Genomic DNA, 26,741 nt, shown 5'->3' on the forward strand with positions numbered 1-26,741 from the left:
CATATCCACAGTATGATGAGTATTTAGCCACTTGACAAGTAGAGTGCAGTAAATCTGCTAACTCTTTCGAATTGGCACAGTCAGGAAAGGTTGAAATCTTTTGATGTGTTGTTAATCTTCGTTCATTCCTTACTGATGGGTTATTGGTTCCATCCTCGGAACCCAGCTGGCCATATATCAAGCTCGCGTTAGCCAAAAACTCTCGAGCCAAGGTCCTACCCAGAATGCTCTGCTCCCTATTACCTCAGATCTCATTTGCCGCATTGCTGTACAGCCGTTTCAAGCCACTCTCTCTCAGCTAAGTGAATATTTTTTTCAAAATGTATATATCGTTTCTACTTTAAAGTCTTTCAATCAGTTTCTTGTATTATTCTCCTACCCTATCGGATCTTTAAGACTCTCTCCCTTTAGTCTTTTCCCTTTATTACCCTTTTTTTTTTTTTTTTTTTTTACACCTTTGAGGTAATTCTTCATTACCATTGTTGGTAATCCTTTTCTTCTCTCTTCTTACCTTTTGGGTAGTCTTTCTTCTTCTTGATTCTGTCATTCTTCTCCACATCATTATGTCGGATAAGAAAAGTAGTGTTGGTTTTAAACAGTGTAAGGGTTGCGGCCGTAAGTTGCCACTTTCCGATGGCCATGACTTATGTGTCTATTGTTTGAATGTCTCCCACCTTACTGTGGATCCCCCGTGTGGGATTTGTAGAAATTTGTCAACTAGGACTCTTAACAAGAGAAAGAACAAGTTAATCTTGAAAGGTCTTCTCAAATTTCCTTCCTGTGAGGTTATCTCTGGGTCGTGCTAAACCCAGTAAGAGGCGTTCTTCCTCATCGAGGTCGCTCACTTCATCTCCCTCTGGAGATCACAGGGATTCGACTCATAAAGTGAAAATTACTACTTCGGCGCTGCCACCTGTGACCCTTTCAGCTCCAGGCATGGCACCGCCCCAGCTGATTCTTGCTCCAGCCATGTCCTTATTGACACCGGCACCGGAGTTCCTGGTGCAGACACTTATGGCTCCAACAGTTACATTGCAGCCCTTACCAGCACCGTCCATGCAGGTACAGTCCCCTGTGGTACCGTTGGCACAATCCCCTTCGGCCCAGAGTATGATGTTACTGACCTCCATGGTGCAGACACTTACGGCACTGACATGCTCTTCAGTGCAGTCCTTTTCGGCACTGTCATTGTTACTGGTGCAGACACCTTCCTCGACGGCACCGTACCCATCGGTGCAGACACCTGCTTTTACAGTGCAGACACCTTTGACTTCGATGGTGCTGACTTCGTCGGCACAGACTACTTCGACACCATTCTCTTCGGTGCAGAAATCCTCGGTTCCAGGCTCTGCAACTCTTGAATTACCCAGGACCAAGTACTCTCCTTCCTTGGATCCATTCATTGGTAGCCAATATAGTCCTTTTCTAGAAAGGCCAGAAATCGCCCTCAGGTTTCTATGAGGTCGAGACCAAGAGCCGCCCTGAACAAGATGTGTTGCAGCTTGTTGACCAGTTGCTTGTGGCCAGAGGTCTCTCTCAACTGTCTAAACCCACGTTCTCTCCTTCAGGTGAACGTATTTCTCCTCAACCTCCAACATACACTCCTCCTTCGACTTCCACCCAAGTATCGAAGCCCATTACTCCAACAGCAGCTTCCGTCCCTCTGACCCCAATAGTGAATCTCACTTTGGAGCCGCGGTCGTCCTTGTGGTCCTCAGTGCACTGGGCATTGGGCTCTTCTCAGTCCAGTGGTTGTGCTGTGGGGGAGGGCATTCTTGGTTCCACGCTGATTTTCTTCTATGGCACCATCCAGTAATCCTCCCTCTCTCACGCTTCAAAGTCCTCTTGAGACTCCTGGTCTGGGAGTTGGCGAGTTGGGGTGGGGTGTAACCCCAGTTCCAAGGTTGTAGTGCTCAGTTCTGGGCTCCCATCCCTCCTTGGGCGGGCAAGCCTTCCAGAGCATGGAGAAGGCCCTTGCCTCCACTGGCAAACCCCACATGTCGGAGTCCTCTCCCCTCCTCTGTGCCGCAACTCTCACAAGCCACAGCCGCCGGACACTGGGCACAAGGGCCTCAGGTTTCTCCCCCTCAGGAGACCTCCTCTTTGCAATATTCCCCATAACCTCCCACTGAGGAAGTACCCTGCAAAGCTTTGTGCAAGAGGAAGCAAATGTACCCCACTGAGGAGTCTTTGACCGAGGATATGGACTTTGATGAAGGGGAAGGGTCCCCATGGTCACCCCCTAATGAGGTGTCCTTTGGTGACATCCTCGAGATCCTTAGACAGAGGGGTGACTGGAAGTCCTCTAATCCTTCCTCAGAGAAATCTGTATTCCTGCAGGCCTTTCATGCCAGTCCCCCTGCCTCCTGGGTTACCCCGCCGGCCGATGAGCTTGTTCAGCTCATTGTCCAGCTCGCATGGAAGGTTCTTTACACCCTGGAAGTGATACCACGGAGGCCTGATAAAATCTTATCTTCCCCAGCTGAGCATCCCCATTGGTCAAGAGGTTTTCCAGTAGATGCCATGGTGGTGGCAGCTGCAACAAAGAAAGACTTGGTAGAAGAGAGCCAAACTCTCCATCTGCCCAACAAGGAGTCCCGGGCGATAGACAGACTAGGGAAGCATGGGTTTGCTTCATCAACCTTCGCTGTAAGATCTTTGAACTATTTGGCACACTTTGAGGCTCCCAAGGGATCTTATCAACCAACTCTCTGAAACCTTGGCAGGAGCTGTTTCTGATGAGGTCCGTGACAACGTAGCTTCTCAGCTAGCCACCCTAGAGTCCATTTCCAATTCTTCCATGTGTCTTATTTCTCACACAACAGAAGGAGCGGATAGAGCGGCAGGTGCAGGTATACTTACCAGACAACAAGCCTGGATGCGCCTTTGTGACTTTGCGGACTCTTTTAAGGCCTCCTTCATGAATGCCCCCATCGAGGCTGCCTCTTTGTTTGGCCCTAAAGTGAAAGATACGCTGGCAAGGTGTGAATAAGATGGCAAGACCCTATCTGCCATTGGTGTTGGACAATCCACTCCTCAACGATTCTACTCCAGAGATCAGAGGAGCAGAAAGATGTGGCACAGGAAATCACAGGGCTCTTTCCACGATGCACATGCCGAGTTTTCCCCTAGAGGCAGAGGGGGAAACTCCAATGGAAGACACCCCTTTCAAGGCAGAGGAGGTCCATGAAACCGGGGTTCCAGAGATTCTTTCCCTGGCCAACCCTATCAGCACTCCTGAAGTGTTACCCGACTGCATACCTCTGAAAACGGTCGGGGGTCATTTTTCCTTGTACCCCGCTGCCTGGTGAAACATAACTACCGACTCTTGGGTACAACGGATAATATCCAGAGGCTATTGCATCCCCTTCCATCTTTGTCCAACCTCATGCAGAGAATTACCCTACGTTCCACCCAGCACATGAAATCCAAAAGCTGCTACAAAAAAAAAGTGTCATCCAAATGGTTCCCCCAGACCAGATAGGATCCGGATTTTACTCAAGGTTCTTTTTAGTGCCAAAAAAAGACAGGGGACTGGAGACCAATTCAGGATCTCAGCACACTGAACAAATCTGTAGAAATAGAGAAATTCAGGATGGTCACGGTTCAGTCTATTCTTCCTCTCCTGGAAAAAGACAATTGGATGTGTTCTTTACATCTTTAAGATGTGTATTACCACATAAAAATGGACAAACGCTCAAGAAGATACCTCTACTTTCGCATAGGAGCCAGTCACTACCAATTTCGAGCACTGCCCTTCGGTCTCTCTACAGCCCCTAGAGTGTTCACCAAATGCATGGCAGTGGTTTTTGCTCACTTGCGACTTCATGGATTCCAGGCATGTCCATACCTAGACGACTGGCTCCTCACCACCCCCCCACCAAGCGTCTACTGGCAGAAGCCCTGCACTACACTCTCCCCACTGCACAATGCCTGGGAATTAATATAAACTGGGAGAAGTCAAACACGACCCCAGCCCAGTCTTTAGACTTCATCAGGGTACTGTTGGACACGAGAAATTGCACAGCATCTCTTACGGACCACAGGCTTCAAAGAACAAGGCAACAGGTTCAGCCGCTGCTTTGTCACCACAAATCTCCCGCTTGATCTATACTCCAACTCTTGGGGTCAATGGCAGCCTCGATCACCATTATTCCTCTAGCCAGATTCCACATGAGGCTCCTTCAGTGGTTACTTCTCATTCAGTGGTACCCTCTACAACATCCTTTGTCTTTTCAGATAAGTGCAACTCAGAGATGCAAGCAAGATTTACTCTGGTGGACGTCTCAAAATCCCCAACAATGGTCTCACCCCTTCAGCCCCCATCAGCCGAAAGCCACAGTAACCACGGATGCCTCCCTGATGGGGTGGGGGGTGCTTTGTCAGGGAAACTCAGTCCAAGGTAGCTGGTTGGAGACAGAGGCCCTTTTCCATATCAATGTCCTGGAACAGAGGGTGGTGCTACTAGTGTTGCAAGCATTCCATTCCATCCTTCTGTCAGGGACTATTGCGAACAAATCAGACAACATGTCAGTGGTCTGGTACATCAACAAGCAAGGGGGCACCAGATCTTATCCGTTATGCCGAGAGGCCTTGAGAATATGGCAATGGGCGATAACTTCCAACCGCTTTCTAACTGCAACACATTCCTGGGAGCTCCAACATGACAGGGGACAAATTGAGCAGATGCATTCTACAACCTCACGAGTGGTCCCTCAACCCTGTGATAGTGGCAAAAATCTTCAACCGCTGGGGCCAGCCTTGCTGCGACCTATTCGCCTCCCCAACTAACTACAAGTGCAGCAACTATTTTGCCCTGATCCCCCCTGTGGGACAGTCACAGAGAGATGCTCTAATCCACGACTGGCTCTCGGGTCTACTTTATGCTTATCCTCCTCTCCCCCTCATCTCCCAATTTCTCAAGAAAGCACGGCAGTTGAAAAGCAACGTGATCCTCATTGGTCCATAATGGCCTCGACAAGTCTGGTTCCCCTTCCTCTGGCCTCACCTGCTAGATCAACCGTGGATCCTCAAATCCATCCCCCAACGTTGATTGCCCATCTGCAGGGTCTGACTCACCCAGTTCAACAACCCTGAAACTAACAGCTTGGTTTCTCCACTTCCAATGATTGCCAGGCAGGAAAACCTCTCGTCCCCAGTGCGCAATATTCTTATTGCATCTCATAAATCATCCACCAGACTAATCTATCTCAATAAATGGAAAAAGCTTTCTCTATGGGCAGTGAATAAACAATTAGACCCCTTGCCAGCCCCAGCTTCAGCAGTTTTGGATTACTTACCACATCTTTTCCACTCTGGGGTGTCTGCCTCTACTATTCGTGTGCATTTAGCTGTCATTTCAAATTTCCACATTGGTTTTCAGGATTCTTCGCTCATGTCACACAGACTCTGTAAAACTTTCTTGAAGGGGGTTCTTCACCTAAAACCTCCCTTTAGAGAACCGGTACAACCTTGGGATTTGGCCTTGGTCCTGCAAGCCCTAACAGCTCCCACCTTTAAACCTGTGTCTTCATGTGATTTAAAACATCTCTCTTGGAAAACTTTATTTCTGATTGCAATCACATCGGCCAGACGCTTGTCAGAACTTCAAGCCTTATGCATCAAACCTCCCTATCTTATCTTCCATAAGGATAGGGTATCACTGAGAACTAATTCTTCATTTTTACCAAATGTGGTGTCAGAGCGGTCTATCAAACAATCTATTGACCTTCCAGTATTTTTTCCTAACCACTCTAACAAGGAAGAGTACTGCATGCACTCCTTGGATGTTCATAGGCAAATACGATTTTATCTGGATAGAACAAGAATCTACCCATAAATCAGACCAACTATTTCTGGCTTTTTCTGGACCAAAACTAGGTCATCCTGTCTCTAAATCTTGTCTCGTTACATTGGCTTCATGATTGAGAAATTGTATTACCTTTATCTACAACAAGGACAATGTCACCTTGCCTCACAGAGTGAAAGCACATTCTACAAGGTCTATGGTAACTTCAGCAGCTTTCCATGCTTAGGCTTCCCTCAATGTGACTTGGGCCAAACCTCATACATTAGGTAGAGCTTCCTTTGGCTCCATGGTGCTCAGGAATGTCCTTCCATGAGGGCCACCCAGGGATACAGGTAGCCGGGGACTCTGTCCCATCAGTAAGGAATGAATGAAGATTAACAACATCAGATAAAGAAGTTATGTCTTACCATACCGTTCCATCTGTGTTGTTGATCTTCATTCATTCGTTACCCCCCCCCCGGAGGTTCCTGGTTGATCTCATATACTTCTTTATTGTAGGTCTGTTATGACCAGAGGTAGCCTCTACCTTTGTCTATCAACTTGCAAACTTGATCTGAGGTAACAGGGAGCAGAGCATTCTGGGTAGGACCTTTGCTCGAGAGCTTTTGGCTGACGTGAGCTTGATAAATGGCCGGCTCAGTTCCGAGGACGGAACCGATAACCCATCAGTAATGAATGAACGAAGATCAACAACACAGATGGAATGTTATGGTAAGACATAACTTCTTTAATAGTTCCAAAGTGTGTTGCTGATATTTTAACAAGTGGAACTGACAGTTAAGTGCTCTGACAGCTAAGGTTGCAGAGGTGTATAGTTTTTTACCCCATCTGTCCAGAGCTCTGGAGTCCTTGTCAGAGGGAGTAGGATTCTTTGCAGAACTAGCCTTAGCTCCTTTTGGTCCCTGTGGATTGACCTCCGGGTCTGAAGCAGGATTTCTGTACAGGTATTTGTGAGAATCTGGTACTCTGTAATACTTGTCAGGTTTTCTGGGAGCAGGTGGGAGGGCGTCAGGAGCTAAGCTGGATTCATGGAAGACATCATCAACCACCTCTGTGATTGGAGGGATGACCAAAGGTCTATGCTGGAGCATGTCTAGAAATTCTCTGAGTCTTTTCTTAGACTGAGGGAAGTCTTGGGATTCCCAGTGGCAATGTTCCTGAGGGTGTTAAGGGTTTCCCCAAAGGAAAGATCTTCTGGAGGGGAGGCAGACGGAATGGATTATTCAGCATCTGAATCCTCATAAGCAGTCAGAAGTTGTTGTTCCACTTCAAAATCTGAATAATCAGACTCCTCAGAATCCTGTTCTGTCAGTGTTTCAGTAGAAAGGTCTCTTTTCCTTTAGAAGATGTGGCCTGATTACCCCTGATAAGGTCCTCCACCATTTTAAGCATTGCATTTGAGCTTGTGGTGGTGAAGCAAGAGTAAAATGGTGGCTAGCGGTAGTTTTCTTAGGAGTGGTAAAACGTAACAAAGAGTGCAAAAACTAGTGAAAAAGGATGTACTTGTTGAAAGTTTAAAATGCTCTTTCCTTTACTAAAGAAATCTTCTATTAGCATAACAGCATGAATGCCTTATATTACATTCTTATATCTGATGAAGTCTGGGTATTTTCGAACGAAAATGTAATATAAGGCGTTCATGCTGTTATGCTAATAGAAGATTTCTTTAATAAAGGAAAGAGCATTTTAAACTTTCAATAAGTACATCCTTTTTCGCCAGTTTTTGTACCCTTTGTTACGTTTTATCAGTGTTTTGTGAGTGCTTTCTGCAACTTTTGGCTTATTTTTTAGGAGTGGCCTTGCCTCTAAGCCTAAGACTATCCATTAGTCTGAGAGAAATCGTAGTTGAAGACATTGTGTTTGTCTAGAATCGGTAGTGCAAAAGACCTCCTCAGAAGCCGGTGCTTGTGTCGTGGCTCCGGACGCAACCAAGGCAGAGACAACCAAAGGCTCAGAAGACAAAGAAGATTTCTGCAGCATACTAAGGGTCTCAGTAGAGGCCTGTGAAGGTACTGAACTGGGCATAAAGGGATGCAAAGACATCTCACTGACGATCTGCTTAGTGGTAAAGTCGTCAGAAGGCTTAGCCTTGTGTGGTCTGTCTCTATCTTTATCCTTACTTTTTTTGGAATGTCTATGGATTGTTGGCTGACAGATGCCATTTCAGAATACAAAGACGGAAGACGAAAATACCTGGCTACAATAAGAGCTCTACGATGAATGGTTCTCGCATTAAAGAGGGCACAGAACTGGCAACTGGGGACGTCGTGGTCTGGGCCTAAACAATTGACATAGTATGAATGGAAGTCTCGGTGTGATATTTGCTTTCCACAGGTGAGACAATTGATAACTTTTTCGAACACTGGTTAGTGCAAGAAAAAAGGATCCCCAACGGGGTACTTAGCTTTAGATGTTTTCAGCTGTAATTCATACTCTGGTAGTGACCGACTGGCACACTTGCGAACTGCTTCTGCTACAGGCTCCATGGCAAGAAAGACTGATGTAATGGCGTCAGCTGCCTTCCTTTATAGCAATGACGACCTGACAGTAGACAGCAAGCGACAGCAGCCGACACAGAAAAACTTTGACTCTTGTATTCAGGCCGGCCGAGGGCTACCACAGCAGGGATAACCCACAGGTGATGAGTGAAACATGAAGAACATCATACAGTTTCAACACACACGTCTGCACCAGTAGTTTAATATCCACATAACATATAGTTCTCTTACATTTGTAAGACAAGCCTATGGATCATATTAATATTCACAAATGAAATATGATTATTTACAAAATTCCAGATAGCTGGGCTGGCAGTGTCGCATTTCTATATAAATCATGTTAATATTTTCAAGTGACATATAATTATTTACAAAATTCCAGCCAGCTGGCATAGCAGCATTTCGGTTTGGCACAGAGTTGTCAACTTGTGCAGTTCTTTTAGGATTTTATTCCTGTGTGAAATTCCTTATACTATTATAAGCTCCTTCGTCCTCACAAAACAGCATTTCGTATGCAGAATAGAGTATGATAACAGTGTACATATGACAGTGTTCTCTTCAAAGATTTATATTCACTGGCTGGTTCAGATCATGTCTGTTTCTAAGAACACTTGCTCATTCACAACTGAGTGGACAGTATTATTAGAGGCACTGAAACTCATATCTCTCCTTGTAACTGCATTACATAAATGTCCCTTGTATTTCTACATGCGATTGGTCTTCAGAATGTTTACTGCTATTCTTTCATCCCCATTTGGATGTAGTTTCTGCTGAAGTGCTTTCTAAATCTTCATAATGTTGCTGTTTTTCAGTGACAAACAATATTATGCTGTTAAAGTATAATGTTAGTTGATGGTTTGTGTAGACATTTTAAAATTTTGTGCTCTATCTTTGTAGAAGCTTCACCCCAACAGTACGATACTGGCTGTCATCAGTGCTCTTTTTGTTGTGATGCACAACATTGTTATTCAGCGATTAATTCCCCCCAAGAGTACAGCACTGATTGCCAGTCTTAGAAGGTATGTTAAAATGATGCATCTTTGTACTAGGTCTTCACTAACAGCATGTAGTACTGCTGACAGCAATATATGTTACATCTTTTTTTTGCTTGTTTTATTTTACAATGTCTATTAGGATTTGTTACTTCTGAACACACTGGTCAAAAGTGGCTACCTGTTGTACTTGCTCTTTGCAGCATGTCTGCAGGAAAAAGAATTCTTCAAAAGTAAACTTATAATAACCCTTAATTCATTAAGGTTGTGGCCTGCAGAAGCATTTCTCAGAACTAAACTGACTTGAGCAGCCTGGATACTGTAATGATTAAATGCAGCTGGTTTGCAGAAGCATTTTCTAGAAATGAAATTAATGAACGCAATTCCCAAACTCCCACTTCTTACTTTCTGATCATTTCATACATAATAGTAAAGTTTCTGTTTTGTGATGCAAGTTGTTTTTGGGGTCAGGTTTTCATTTTCCTCAGACCCAGCAGTACTTTTCTCTGCTCAGGATTTTGACTTCCATCCCATGGCTAATGAAGCTGTAGGACCTGCTTTAGTGATTTACAGAAGTCCCAGACAATGCATAGTAAGCGGATGGTTACAAGGATAAGTCTAAGCAAGAGTGGGCACTCACTATTCATGACAGCTAACATACTGCACTAGCAAAAGTGAAGAGTGCATATTTCTACAGTAGATGGCTTTAACTAACCACAGTAAATATTCAGGTTCTTTGACGGACTGAGTTGATCTATACAAATGTAAGAAATGTAGTGTGATTTGAGTGAACTGCAATGGCATGCATGTAATCAGTTAGTTAGATTTTAGTCAAATTGCTGATTTAACAGATTGGCAATTAGTTTACAATTACTTCCTACAATTAATCCAATTTCAGCCTACTTGAAAAATGTAACTGTGTGTTGCCTGCATGTTATAATTACATGGAGACAACGGTGGAGCATTGCATCAAGACTTCATATTCGGTTAGTTTTAAAAACAACAGTTTTGTACTATTACTTGTAAAAAACAAAAACAAAAAATAATTTTCAATAAGAGCTTTGCATGTGCTCTTTAATGGACATAACAAGAGTATAACAATGCAACCACGCAGACAAAGATGGTGTTACAAATTACTCAAAAAAAGAAGGTGGGTAACATTGCCCACACCCTAATACATTTACTTCCTTATCAATTGACTGACTGACATTTGATTACCGAGAAAGTATGACTAGGTAGGAGTCCATTTTCATTGGAGGCCCAGGAAGAAAGGCCTGTTTTGACCTTGTGGGTCCTATCTGTGAACCAGTTGGCCACCCACCTGATGAGATAAGGATTTATGCCAAGCTGTGTTAGATTTTCGATGATGCCCGAGTGAGGGATTGTGTCAAAGGCCTTGGCCAAGTCAAGGTAAGCTGTACATACTGACTTTCCCTCATCCAGGATCTTGGTGACAGTAATACATTCCATGGCTTTACAGATCAGACTTGTCAAGCTAATGGGGAGATAGTTTCCCAAGTCAGTCGTGGCACCACCTTTGTGCAAGGGGATAGCAATGGCAATTCTCCACTCTGCTGGAATGAAGTCTGTAATTAGGCTCTGGTTGAACAGGGTGCTCAATGGTGAAGCTAGTTCTTGCTGGAGATGATGCAGAATACAGCCTGGGATACTATCAGGTCCCATGGAAGCTGTGTTCTTTGCCTTGGAAAGGGCCTTTAACACTTGCTCTATGGAGATGTGAGGTGAGGGACTAGTATCGGGGATGTCGAATGGGCCTTTGAGGTGGGGGTGGGGGTTTTGAGCTGAACCTATCAGCTAGCAGGTGGCTAAGTCAACAGGATCAGTGTAAGTGGTACCGTTAAGTATTCATTTGGAACAAATCTGGGCTTTTCCATGGAGGTTCCTGACATAACTGAAGAAGGCTTTGTGGTTTCCCTTTGTTTCGGAGGCTAGTTTCAATTCATAATTGGCTTTGGAGGTTTTCACTAGTGATCTAATTTGCTTGTTGAGGCTAAGGAGGGAGTTTATTCAATTCGGAATTTGTTCCTTTTTACCCTTGGACAACAGTTTCTTCCTTTTGTTGTCAAGCCTGTTGATAGAGGATATCCACCAGACAGGTTTGTGTTTCCTTAAGGAGCAGGTTTTAGTTTTGTTGGGTACGGATGAGTCCATGCAGTTGTACAGGTGCTTGTATACTGCATTGGCGTACTGTTCAGCATAGTTGTCTGCATCCTCTGAGGGGGGGGTGGTTGTGTGAAGCTACTGATAGCCTCCCTTAGGAGGCTGTAGTCAGCTTTTGAGAAGTTTATTTAGCCAGGTTATGGCTGGGGGAGGGGACTTTGAATGAGACAGGCCGATGATCTGATCTCACCAGGGAAGAACATACTATGTGAGTGGTGCAGTGGTCACCCATGTTGGTGAGAACCAAGTCCAGAATGTTACTACTCTTTTTTTGGATATCCAAATTGCATTATTTGTTTTTAGTCTCTTCCTTCCAGGAGGTGCAAGGCTATTTAGGGAAATTCAGGAAAGTTGTACTAAATTAATTTACAGTATCATCTAAGAGTAGGATTTTTAGGAAGTTCCAGTTAACAGATCACAGGGAAGTAATTAATATTTCTGGGTTAATCTTGGAAAGTTGCACATTTTATAAACATGCTTTTTAAGTGATATGTGAAATGTCTGGTTGTATAGCTTAGGAGATGATCACTGAGAGAGTCTGACATTGTACCTGTGGTGGTGTATTTGCTAGGGTCTGATACTAGGATCTAGTCTAGTAGCAAATTTGATGTCTTGCTATAATGTACGGGGCTATTAATTAGTTGTGTGAAACCATGTAAGTTCATGCTAGATGTAGGGAAATTAGAATTTATGTCCAACCAACTGAACATTCATGTCATCTAGTAGTATTTTTTTCTTGTGGAATTGTGGATATCCAATGCTTGACATCTTCCAGTATAGCTGTACTGTTGCCAGGAGGGCTAGAAAGGACAGCAATACATATTTATTTATAATTGTTTATTTTCAGCAAAGTAATAACAAGCTCAAATTAACTGAATTTTGGTATTGGTTGGTTGTAAGGGATAATGTAGCAGTTGTTGGGAAATATTAAAGCACTACCACCACCTTTCCTTTTTATACGGTCATTACTGATATTATAGCTGGGAGGTGTAACTTCAGAGTTGTTTATGCTGGGTTAAAGGCATGTTTCAGTTACAGTGAGAATGTCAGGCTTTTGTTAGTTAATCCAGGCATGTAGCTCAGTAGTATTTTTTCCCCATAATAATTAATATTAGCAATATATGCACACTCCAGTATCTCAAGAAGGATATGCTTAGCATTAGGGAACAAGGTGTTATTTGGAAGCTGGCACAGTCTGGCATGTGTACATAGTAAAACCATCACTGTGGGTTGTATAGGTCTTGAGTAACTGAAAAGCATTCTCCATATTTTCATTAATAATGCAAAGATGTTAGGCCACAGTGTATTTTTTGGGGGGTTGGCTAAGCAGGTAGTGGGCATCAGTCAATAAAAGAGGATAACAGATGTTGTGGAACATAAACATACTCATAAATATAAATCCATTTAAGGTACAAGGTATTAACATTAACAAGACTTTAATACCAGGAGGAAAATCTCCTGAATGATCACTCACACCTTAGTAAATCTCATGAATGATCACTCACACCTTAGGGTATAAAATGGCATTTGAAAGCAAAGTTTGTTGGGACATCCACTATCAAATCATCACTGTTGGATATACAGAGCTTGAATTACTGAAGACTGTTTGCAAGAAGTAATGAAAATATGAAAGGATGTGATGCTGTCATGTTGGGTTGAGACTATGTAAGTAGAAGGTGTTCATGTGTTTTCTGTGTTTGCCAATACATTACTTAGATAGAAGGAAGTTTCTCTGTTCACTGTGAGAGAGGGAGCTTTGAGCAGCCTATCTGTCTCTGGAGGAGTGGTTTCAGCCCAGAAATTAGTAGTTTATTGACCATTTTGGGCTAATTTCTATCTCTTTCATTTCCCTGCTATAAAACCCGTATTTGTGCGGTTTTGCGCGCCGGTTAGCTAGGGTATAACTATTCCTGGCTCCACAAAGTCTACTCTTCAATTTTTCCCTTGGAACTAGACAAACTTTCAAATTAAGCACTCAAACCATTCACTTCTCATACCGGCACTTGCTCAAAACTCATAGCAAGCACTAATAAACCTTAGCACTAGACCCCCTATACTGTAGAGAATGACAAGGGTCTATATTCGACCTTACCAGCCAATTAGTAAAACAGTAGACTGTACCTATCCAGGCATGTCCAAAGGGCAGTTTCAGGTGTACTCTCTGGTCCAACTGGTGAATCTGGGCATTTTGAGGCAATGTTACAATTGCCTCATGTACACAGACAACCCTCTCCCTCCTTCCACCAAACACTAATACATGTTTGAGATGCAATTATACAGCCAAACTGGAGGCTAAGCTCTCTCAAACCAAGACTGGACCAGGCATTGAAGAGGAGAAGGGAATTATTTGCATCACATCACCAGTCTCACATAGACCTATGAAACCAGCACCGGCAAAAAACACACATAAATACACAAAAACATACTCGGAGGTTCTAAATAACAATCTGCAAAAGCAACAGAGACATCCAAGCAACCTCCACCCCCCCCCCAACACAAACCATGAAACACATACTTCACAAAACCAGTGTGCCACACAATCACAGTCCTTAAGGCAAAATAACATACCCAACACACTAGTAATAGGTGACTCTATACTCAGGCACACTTACGTCCCACTCACTAGGTTGAACAAGGAGAACAGTTACTGTTAGCTGCCTGTCAGGTGCCAGGATCTGCCACATAACACAAGCACTCAGGTCACTCCAGAACAAGTACAAATATGACTCTGTCATTGTCCATGTTGGTGTGAATGACTTGAGCCGTACCTCCCTGGACTACATGAAAAGAGACATGGAGGAGCTCTCTGATCACGTACCCTAGGCCGGTATGACCCTGACCCTGAGTAGCATCCTGCCCTCACCAAGAATGATACCACGGTATAGAGAACAAATTATCAATTTCAACAATTGGCTAAGCTTCTGGTGTCATTCAAAGGGGACCCAGTGTCTGTCAGCCTGGGATGACATGCTCGACAAGCCATGCTGCTTCACTAGAGACGGCTTGCACCTGTCACCCTTAGGCTTTCGAATATTGGCCAAGGCTCTTGCCACCCCCATAGTACCTTTTTTAGGCAAGGCTCAAAAGACAAACCCACCGCCGTAAATAGCACAAGTAACAAAAAATTGAGGATAATGCTACTCAATGCCAGAAGTCTAAACCTCAAAATGCACGCACTCGAGGCACTCCTCAGTATGGAGAAAATCAATATATGTGCAGTAACAGAAACTTGGTTTAAGGCTCCAGAGAGCACCCCAGCACTACCAGGCTACAACTCATACCATACATTTTCTTCCACCCCTTTATTATCTCTAGCTTCCATCATCTGAACTGCTACCTTCCTTTCTCAGCCTCTGCTGCCTTCTACCCAACCTACCTTTCTCTTACCTCATTCTTCCTCTTGTTCTTTATAAACAACCTTCTTTTTCCTGTCTCCTCTTCCTACACCCTCATTTCTCTAATATGTTCTTTTTCCCCTTTATTGCTTCCTCCATCTCCCACTTTTTTGATTTCTCTTATCAATTTAAACCTTACTTCAAAACTTTCGTCATTATGGAACCTATTTGTAGTTGACTTCTGATATCTGTTAAACTGATTAATATCTATGTAAATATTGCCTTACTTAGAACATTCTCTTAAATTTGTAACCTTTCTGCTTTTTTCTTTTGATTTTTGTTAAATTGCTAATATTACTGCATACATCATATTAAATGTTTTATTTTGGAGCTTTTCTCCTCGGGCCTCTGCTGAAAATGCACATGTATCCAGTCGGACTTTCCCGGTTAACAAATGTAAAATAAATAAATAAATAAAATAAAAACCTGGACCGAAATACAAAAGGTGGGGGAGTATTCATATTCATCAAGGATACCCACACCTCCAGGTTAGTGGCACAGCACGATGCTTCAGAGATCATCCACGTGCAACTAACAATGGGCAAAACTGCTATGCAAATTATAGCTTGCTACACATCACCCATCATGTCCCAGGACCGCCTCTTCGCATTCCTGGAAACATAAAGGTCCTACCAAACACCCTGATATAGGGTGATTTCAATTACCCAAACATCAGCTGGGAGAACTATTTAAGTACAAACTCTCTTGCCCAACATTTCCTAGAATTTATAAACTCAAACGCCCTGGATCAACTGGTCAACACCCCCACCAGAGGTGACAACATATTGGACCTGGTCATCACCAACATGGGTGACCGGTGTTCCACACAGGAGGTCAACCCCACGCTGGTTAGATCTGACCATAAACTAATCACTCTGGATATCCACATTCCGCCACCTCCCCCGGTCAAAGAAACCACCATGAAAAACCTTTCAAAAGCAAACTTCACGTTACTTAAGACCGAGGTGGGAAGTTTCAAAGCCCCCATGCTGAAGGATAACACTGTCCAAGCTGCAAAATCCTTTACTAATGCACTCTATGGGCACCTACAAGAATGCATGGATCGTGCTATCCCAAACAAAACCAAGACTCACTCCTCCAAGAAAAGGAAACATGTCTGGTGTACCCCTGCCATAAACAAGCTATACAATAGAAGGAGGAAACTAGTACAGAAAAGAGTAAAATCCCAAGAAGGGAAGACATCCCTGATCAGTATCAGCAAGAAACTACATTCCCTCATAAAATCATCCAAGGCTAGCTTCGAAAGAAAAATTGCCATGGACTCCAAAGATAACCACAAGGCATTCTTTAGCTATGTCAAGAATCTAGGTGGCAATTCTCAGATCTGCTCGGAGTTAGTGCAGAATGGCACAAAATACACTGAACCGACCGATATAGCCAACATCCTGGCAGACAGGTTCAGTGCAAACTTCACCCCCAAAAGGGCCCATAACTATACCAGAAGAATGTAGTGCCCCTGAAATCACAGACACTCAGGCTAAAACAGCCCCTCACCAAAGCCAAAAACACAGCATCAATGGGACCGGACGGTGTTCCAGGCTGCGTACTACATGAGCTCAAAGATGAACTAACACCTCTCCACAGGCTACGTGCCCACAGAGTGGCGCACAGCAATGGTTATTCCATTCCACAAAGGTGGAGTCACAACAGACCCCGGGAACTATCGTCCTATAAGCCTGACTAGCTTGGTCTGCAAAGCTATGGAGCGCATCAGCATGGATCTCATTAAAAGAGACATTGGAAACCTCCAAACACTGGACCCTACCCAGTTCGGCTTTGTTAAGGGCAGATCATGCCTCCTAAACCTGGTAGACTTCTTTGAGACAGTTACCAAGGCTATAGAGGAGAGAAAGGTGGTCCACACAGCTTACCTAAACCTCACAAAGGCCTTCAACACCATTCCCCACTCAGGTATTACAGACAAGCTCACCAGCCTGAACATAAACCCCTACGTCACTAGATGGGTTGCCAACTGGCTCACGGACAGAACCCACACAGCAAGAGTTGAAGGAGCTAGGTCTGACTCTAAACCAGTTACAAGTGGCATTCCACAGAGCTCAGTCTTAGGACCCCTCCTGTTCAGCATATGTTTCTCAGAGGTACAGGCAAGCATAGGAGGACTATGGCTGACCAAGTTCGCAGGCGACTGCAAACTAGGGGCTATATATGACTCTCCGGCTGACACAGATATCCTCCAAAAGGGTCTCACTGAGACAGATACCTGGTATCAAAACCATGGCCTCAAGCTAAATGCCAAAAAGTGCACAGTCATCCCCCTTGGAAAAAACAAAGTACCCACAAACTACCACACAGGTGGTAGCCCCCTAAATACAGAAGACGTAATAAGGGATCAAGGGATCTGGGGACCCAAGTAGATAGTAACCTCTCCTTTGATAATCACATTGCCAAAGTGGTTAGAAAATCCTTCTATGTGGCCCACCTAATCACAAAAGGGTTTGCATACAGATCGAAAGAGGACATTGGGCCTCTCTATGCATCACTCATCAGATCCATCATAGAGTACAATGCTCCATTTGGGATGTACCTTACAAGACACCTGCAACAACTGGAAAGACCACAGAAGTACCTCACCAAGAGGATCACTGGCCTCAAGCAGATGCCCTATGCAGCTCGACTGAAGTAACTCCAGCTGTACTTGGTTGCATACCGCCTAATCAGAGGTGATCTCTGCCTGACATACAAGGCCATGTCCAACCCAGAATTGATGGACATGCTCCATCTAAAGAAAACCATATCCCCTCGAGCCACATGCTCCAGCTATCTAAACCTCACCACAAACAATAAATAGGACGTGCTGGAGGGATAGATTCCTGTCCCAGAGACTTCCCATGCTCTGGAACAAGATTCCAATCTACATTAGGCAGAGCTCCTCGCTAACCCTCTTCAAGAGAAACCTTGACGAGTGGATGGGAAACAAAGTTTACCCCAGGGATCACTTCAATGGCTCTGCTGGACAGAGACACAGGGAACTAATCTAAGAGGGTGGCGAAAGCCAACACATTCCAGTTAGTCGTATAAATGCCTTCGGGCAGATAGCCTAGTACCTACCTATGAACCTATACAACAATGCCTCTAAAACATGATGGAATTCACACACACACACACACACACACACACACACACACACACACACACACACACACACACACACACACACACAAACTCCACTCTCAAAGAAAAAAGGACTCTCCCAAAAGAAGCGAATCATTGCTGGTACACACTTAGATATCGCACTGGCAGTGATTTCCAATGGAAAACAGCTATCAAATATTCTGACTCTATCTTTTTTTCCTGAGGGCAAATAAAGTTTGGGAATTCATGTCAACCAACTGTAGGGAAGCCTACTGGCTCAATTATCTTTGGGGAAAGAAGGAGGGTAGCCCACTGCAATGTTGGCAGCTACTAAACAGAAAGGTGCCCAACATACAGTGTATGGGCTATAGTCTCTGTCCATGCAGAAGCTTTTATTAAGCATGTGTGCGAATGTGCAAGCTCACACAAGAAGACAAAGCAGGTAATTGCATTTGCAAGCATGCATATCAGCCAGTGTTGAAAGGGTTAGGTTGAATAACAGAAAAAAAACCCTGGTGACTGCATGAGTGACAGCCTCCCATGAACAGCTCTTCACTGATGGAAGAATGGTCAATGGACTGTGGGACGGCTGATGACTGGCAAGCAGTAGGGGTAAAAAATATACCTATGAAAGACCTCCACAATTATTTTTATGCTGATGGCAAACTCAAAAGGGATGTTTTGTCTTTATGCCTGAATTTTCTGATGAAAAAAATGAATGTGTGAGGTATATATCAACAGAAAGAAAAGGGTGCTTTGTTAAATGCAATTTTGGCGCAAGTTTTCTGGAGAAAGGGCTCTTAGAAACCATTCGGAAATTACTTTCAACATTTACACATCAGCTGTTCACCCCTCATAAGACAGGTGTTGAAAATCATGTAATACATAGCACTCCATGCTTTTCTCTTTCTCAAAATCAGACGTCTTCCATAACAATGACTGTGTATTTTATTGATTTCTTACATTTTTTGAAGTTCAAAGGAATACCACTATGGAATCCATGGGTCACTTCACATTGTATATGCTCCTAGACCACATACATATCAAATTTAATTTTAAATCCATGCTTATTTTTTTCTAAAGGATGTTACCTTTCTGAGAATATGCCTACCTATTGACACCATGTTCTCATAATTCTGCTCCATCACAACCCTGTAAAGTGTTTTATCGTCTCTGGTTAACAGCTTCCGTTCATCAGAAGAAAAAATGATAGCAACATCTTTGAATGACTCCGGCATCTGAAAGACAAAAAAAATTTTACTATCACCTTTAATTTCATTGCACACACTAACAAGTCTAACCATTCATTAAGGGAAAAGACAAATTAAATCCTGCAGTACAAGGGATAGTTTGGTTACTCCCTGACAAAAGGTAATGTTGTTCTCCCATTCACCTCACGGGATGACAGTTTTAGAACATTTCAATCACCCACAGACAGAGCAAGCAGAAAAAAATTAACTAACCAGAAATCTAATGTTATAAAAATTACCAAAACTCACTCACATTTTATGTTGCCATGGCAGAGAGGGATAAAGCCCTTACTGCACTCCAAATGACCCATGGTCAATTACCATCACAAGTTCTTGAGGGGCCACGGGTGAAGGATGACAGTGAAATATCAATGTTTGCTTGCCCATCCTGGGTGAGAATGAAGCAGCCTAGACTCACTATAATAATCAGCGTACAAGCTTAATTACAGTCATGCTGTGTAAGCAATGGGCCATTCAGTCAGGAGGTTATGCGCGTTTCGAAGCATGCATGCACCTTCTGAGCACAGTGATTCTGGAGGTGGTAAGGCTGCCGGGGGGGGGGGGTCAGTAGTATCAACAGTGTACCAAAGTCCTTGATCTTCTTACCGGCCCTGGATGTGGGATGGGTTGAGCCCAAAACAGACTAAGGCAGGCCTGGTAGACCCATTAAATGAGAGGATGAGCTGGTGGCAGCTAATGGTCAGCTACAAGAAAGAAAAAAAAATAATGCTTACTTAATATTACTGGCCCACATGGTTGTCCCCTTCCTTGTGATAAGGAAAAATGTATTATTTGGAAATACGTCCCTTTTATCACAACGCTAAACACACAATCACAAAAGGCTTTGAGTCAAATAAAAACTTTACACAGAATTTTTAATATTTAACTCTTAAAGCAGGAAAAAGTACAGTTTCAATGTGCTTGTGTTAAGCACACTGAAGCTATGTATCAATGTACTTGGGTTAAGCACATTGAAGCTATGCATCAATGTACCTGGGTTAAGCACACACTGAAGCTATGTATCAATGTACTTGGGTTAAGCACACTGAAGCGATACATCAATGTACTTGGGTTAAGCACATTGAAGCTATGCATCAATGTACCTGGGTTAAGCACACACTGAAGCTATGTATCAATGTACTTGGGTTAAGTACACTGAAGCTATACATCAATGTACTTGGGTTAAGCACACACTGAAGCTATGTATCAATGTACTTGGGTTAAGCACACTGAAGCTATGCATGCATCAATGTACTTGGGTTAAGCACACACTGAAGCTAGCTATGCATCAATGTACTTGGGTTAAGCACACACTGAAGCTATGCATCAATGTACTTGGGTTAAGCACACACTGAAGCTATGCATCAATGTACTTGGGTTAAGCACACTGAAGCTATGCATCAATGTACTTGGGTTAAGCACACTGAAGCTATGCATCAATGTACTTGGGTTAAGCACACACTGAAGCTATGCATCAATGTACTTGGGTTAAGCACACTGAAGCTATGTATCAATGTACTTGGGTTAAGCACACTGAAGCTAAGCATCAATGTACTTAGGTTAAGCACACACTGAAGCTATACATCAATGTACTTGGGGGTTAAGCACACACTGAAGCTATGCATCAATGTACTGTACCCAAGAATGAAAATTGATGGCGACTCTACTCAAAATACCTCCATATGATGAAAATTAAAAATAAAATACTATTATTCATAGATGTAGCACCAAATCACAAACATCACTGTACCTCCATCTAGGCAAAAATAAATGTATACCTTTTACAGCCTAATCTACTTTCCTTCTTTATTCATTCACTTTTAAAATACTTTTTGACTCTCACTGCCCACCAGTTGGTACATAACTTTTCACTTGCTCCTCCGGGTACACTTTTAGAGATCAAAACACATTGTAGCTAGTTAGACCTCTTTTCCAACTTTCTACAAAGAAAAAAGCCTTTCTAGAATTGCACCACCCACACAGAACTCATTTTCTGAGAATTAAGAAGACTGATAAACTATTTTTGAAACAGAATAAGGTCAAGAATGTGTACTCAAACAATCAACATGTTCATGCTGCACAAAGGATAATCTCATCTTCCTCCATATACTTCCATTACATGCTGAGCTCCATACCACTACAATGCCACATACTATTTTATTCCATGACTGTCTTATTGTTCTTTAGTGTTCTGTCAAAGGTCCATAGGTAGTTATTAGACATGCTGTCCAAGGAGACCATAGAGGAACCTAGCTCAAATTCCCAACTGCCTCCAAGCACTTTCTGATTAAGTGGCTTCCTCAAGTTCTTATAATAGGCAAATGAAGGCTGATGGAATCAAACCCTTTGCCACAGAAAGGGGCTCATTAACAACTTAACCATCTGTGGTAACAGCCAGAATGTCATTTCTTTGTACATGACTTATTGCAGTAAATTATATATAAATCTATATATGATTGATAATTGGTCTTGCATGTTTTGCATGGTCTGTTTTCAATTTTCAGTTTAACTCATTAGTGATAAAATACTGCAACTCTGTGATTTCAACATGAATAAGTTTCTTACTGTCACTGCCTTGTGGCCTGGATCACAGCTGAAATGGTATTTTTGACCAACTCATTCATCCAGTCAAACTGCACAAAGTTAATTTAATAATGAAATAAAAATTAAATATTTCACAATTGCACATAAATATATAAATACATGTACAATGATTATTATATAAATGTACATTAGCTCCCTAAATCTCCATAACTTACTCTCCTTCTCTTCAAACTGCAAGCACCCTCCCTTAAACATCAGCTCAACAAACTTAATGTTCAAGGTCTGTTGAAACAAAGACTGCACATAGTCCAAGCATCAAATAAATTGCAGCAATGTACAACCAACAATAATGTAGATTGACAGGCTCAGTGGGAGCAAGCACACTTATCCCAAAAGTTAGAAAGATATGTAAAGTCCAAAACGCATAACCCTAGCAAAGCAGCCCAAAAATAACTCTTCAACATTTCATGAAAAAATAAATCAATAAATCTAATCTGGTCTTTTGGGGCTTGCTGAACAAAGTGGCTTCTTCCACACAGCTTGGCTGTTTGAACATATAGGTTGCTATTCTAGTCAAACCAGATCAGGTGTGTTAGCATTCCTGGTAAAACTTCCAAAAACGCAGTCAACTGTCATGGCAACTCATGTCAGACATTTGCAGAGACTACAGACTAAACAAATCCAATGCTAAACTAAAACAGTACTCAGAATACAAGAGGAAAAAGAACTAGAAATGTAACCCAAAATATCCTAAGCAGCCAACCGTCACCATCATAGATTTAAAACCACTATCTTGGGTCATAACATGGCTGAAAAGCTGTTGCAGAATCCATGGTTTTGCCATAATTGGGTATCTGCTGATTCATTTGAAGAGATGCAGTTGCATACTGAAGCACCAAGTCTGCATCTTATTTTTGTCCAGAAAATACATTCAGCTATTCTAATATGCATGCAAGCATGCAACTACACAGAGTGCATTTTAATTTCACTCAAACTCACATACTTGTATGGTTTTCAATGACAATTTTGCATTATATGTTACTCTGTGCTGATGTTTGTTGAGTTTTATGTCTATAGTCTAGGTTGTGGCTGAAAAAAAGGTCAGCTGTCTGGTTCTTCAGTTACTAAATATGGATGTAAGAACTGAAAGGATTGCAGAATACTGGAAAAAAAACTGGAAATAACTGAAAGAAACTGGAATGAATGTCTATCTTTTAATTACCCAGAACTGTGCTGACCAGGTGCCAGTCTCTCCTCTATTTGTCAAATCTTCTTGTACTCTTCAAAATAAAAGTCTGCATACACTAATTCGGGTTTGTTATGTACACTGAAGGTAGACGTCAACAATATCCAAATGAAATCCTAATGTCCATAGCTTCTGCACTCATTATACTGTCCATCAATTCTCTATTCAGAATGTCATATCTTACTACCTCCAATAACAGTGCTGACAAACTGAAACAGACTAAATGATTATGTCTACAGCGTTTGCACTCACATTCTTTTCCCCCTGAATAATATAATTAATATTCTGGAATGCTGAATATTTGACCTAACTTCTGCAGTCACTCTTGAGTGTCCGTACAAAACTTGTAAGGACTGCACTGTCATGACTCTCTGCATGTCATTCAAAACAAACTAAATAACTAGCTGTGTCTGAAGTCTCTCCTAATAACACCAAAACCTTGCAAATGTCTAAACGCCTCTTCAACCTTGGTTCCCAATCCTAGTACCAGCTAAACAAGGTCTGTTTGTACTCAAAAAACTGCACATTCTGTTAGCACATTTTATTATTATCAGTATAGACTCATAGTTTCAAAGATTGGTACTAGGCAAACTGCCCTTGTGGGCCATTTTAAGCCAAGCCAATTACCCTATGCATACCTCTCAACCTGGAAACATCAAAAAAATCTGGACAAGGCCCATGAAAAATAGGTACAAATCTGTACACTGATTAACGTAAAATTTGCATACATAATTACATAACCCCCGCCCATTCCGATGGAATTGTGGGATACCAACTTTCAAATGCAAACTGAAGAACACAACCAAAATATAGCACCAGAGTCCCCCTGCAGCCATTCCGATGTCCCATTATCTGGCTATTTCACCCCATTTACCATAAACACTAATATGTGCATACTGCTTTACTTCTACAATGATTATTTGGATTTTATTTTTGCATTTTATAGCACAATGCACAAACACAGTGATATTTACTAAAAAAAGCAATACTGTCTCACAATGAAAATAGACTTGGAAAAGCTGGCATTAAAACTTCTCTGCCCTTCAAAGTCACATTCATTGAAACAGCATTGAAACCCACACCAAACCCAAAGAAAATGCATATGGCCAGTGGTGGATAAAGATTACCTTTGGGCTGTTTTCAAATCATAGGCCCCTTGCACACAAAACAAGAAACATACATGCGTTCTTTGATGCACCTTCCTGACATTATTAAATTATATTCCTTGTATAATACAGCACACTTGTTAGACTTAAGTAGAGTGCATTTTAAATGTATTGTTTGAACATTTTTCCAGTAGGCAATGAAAAAAAATGCATGAACCAATAATGACAAAACTGCCCTATTCAGAATATTTCCGTCATAAAAGTCTACTTCTACACACACAATCACATTTTAAATTTATTGTTTGAACATTTTTCCAGTAGGGTTTGAAACAAAATGCATGAACCAATAATGACAAAACTGCCCTATTCAGAACATTTCCATGATAAAAGTCTACTTACACACACACACACACACACACATATATATATATATATATATATATATATATATATATATGTGTGTGTGTGTGGGTATATATATATATATATATATATATATATATATATATATACACACACACACACACACACATATTTTTTTACACGCTTTACCATGGTTTGTGCAAACAACATTCTGTCGGCAGCACTGCTGCCGAAAATCAGAATGTCGTGCATAAAATATAAATGGATGGGATAGTCGAACACACTTATGCAAATGCAATAGTGCATTCACATAAGTGTATTTGACTATCTGCATGGAGAACACGGTACAGTGAGGATTGGAAATTCATCCATATCCCCACGGTAGTGTGATCTCAGAGTTGGAATATATTAGTAGGGGGTGGGGGGTGCAGGGGGACTTGCTCCTCTACAAAAACGTGACATCTCATATAGGAGTCTGATTTATATCAACTCCTACACGGCTATAACGTGATGGTTTTGGTCACAATGTCAACTCAAATGTGTTGATCATTTGGGTCGACACTGTGTCCAGTTGGAATGTTTGTGTTCAAGTTTACTTTTCGTTGTTTCGAAATTCGAAAAAACAATAGTAAACCATTTTACATGTACACAGAATGACAGTAGTGTAAGCCATAAGCATCTTGCACAGCTTCTCGCACTTATTTTCAATTTTAGGCTTTTTTGGGGGGGACAAAAGGCCAAAAACTAGAGTCACATTTTAAACATTGGTTGTATAAATTTGGAAAGTTGCTTGAATTAAATGTTGTGTTACCACCTTTCATTGCCAAGTCTTGAACCCTGGACCCTGTGCACTACAGTCAGCGCAAAACACCACTAAACCAAATCAACAGTTTCTTGAAAGACAGGAAGACTGAAACTTAACTGGCTATCATTTAGTGAATTCAGTTCTCACTTCTCACCATAGCTCTCAACCTCTTAGCACAAAAAACCTGGACAAAGCCAATAATGAGGGAATACAGAATTCAGTTCTCACTTCTCACCATAGCTGTCAACGTCTTAGCACAAAAAAACCTGAAAAGCCAATAATGAGGGAATACAGCCCCAAAATGGGGACAAATTTCAAATACTGATCTTATAAACTTAGAAAATTGCTAGAATAAAAGGTTTTGTGTTACCATTTATTTTCTAAAGAATATGAATTCTGAAATTCAAATGCCTGTCAGTATTTAGTGACTTCAATCCTTCAGTGATGGAAAGTACAAAACATATGAGGCATAAATTCACAAGTAGTGGTGGCTAGGGAGCCTGAGAACCTGTAGTCACCAAGTACACACACACACACACACACACACACACACACACACACACACACACACACACACACACCTTTAGAAGTCAAGTTAAAGTCCCATTCAGCTTGCAGCAGTTGTTTCTCCTTCTCCTAAAGTCCCGTTCAGCTTGCAGCAGCAGTTGTTTCTCCTTGTGAAAATAAAGTCCCGTTCTTGCAGCAAACAGCAGTTGTTTCCTTTCCAAAGTCAAGTCTGTTCTCCGCCCATTTCACAGTTCCATCTCCTTGCAAAAATAAAGTAGCAGTTTCCTTTCCATTCTCCACAGCAGCAGATAGATCCATACAGTAGTACGCTCCACACAGATAGACCCATTCCATTCAAACAGCCGGAAATGTGTGGACGTAAGCCCTTGAGCTCAATTCCGACAGGCTGACAGAGCTAACGTCATTGTGCACATGATGAAGTCAGCTCAAAACCGTGGAAAAAAAATTTCAAAACAAAAAGCTGGAAAAACAATTGGAAATTAAGGGGTGCCACGATCATTTGGACCCCAAAACTCAGCAAAAAATGAGTAATTTGGTATGGTTGGGAGGTATGACCCCATGTGAAAATCAAAACCTACACTTTGTGTCTGTAAGGTAAACAAATTAACCATTATACCAAAGATTATTTTTACTGACTGAAAGTGCATTCACTAAAATCACATGCAAAATGTGAAGGCCTGGGTTAATAGGGCTGCATTTCTAGACTTGTGAAATGAGAATACTGTATTTTTCTTTACCAAACTACATTTAAATGAAACTTGATCTTAAAGTTCCTCCTGAGCTACCCAAACACAAGTATCTATTTCTGTAGTTACTTTAAAATATAAAATGGAGACACAGGCCTAACCTTACATTCTCAGGCCTGTACTAACTGTATTTAGATAGGATTTATTCTTTAACAATTGTCTCT

At 42.1% G+C, this 26,741-nt stretch overlaps 1 protein-coding gene across 1 annotated transcript in view; it reads right to left on the minus strand.

The window, feature by feature from the left end:
* LOC122797126 (zinc finger protein 25-like) overlaps window positions 1-26,741 on the minus strand; it is a 139,525-nt gene that overhangs the window by 46,310 nt on the left and 66,474 nt on the right. Inside the window, exon 2 of the mRNA XM_044065923.1 lies at window positions 19,101-19,227. Within this exon, the coding sequence (XP_043921858.1) occupies window positions 19,101-19,227 (127 nt within the window). The remainder of the gene's footprint in view (window positions 1-19,100; window positions 19,228-26,741) is intronic.

This window comes from Protopterus annectens, chromosome 3.part0 (assembly GCF_019279795.1).
Source record: "Protopterus annectens isolate FY-2018-M chromosome 3.part0, PAN1.0, whole genome shotgun sequence".
Classification (NCBI taxonomy): Eukaryota; Metazoa; Chordata; order Ceratodontiformes; family Protopteridae; genus Protopterus; species Protopterus annectens.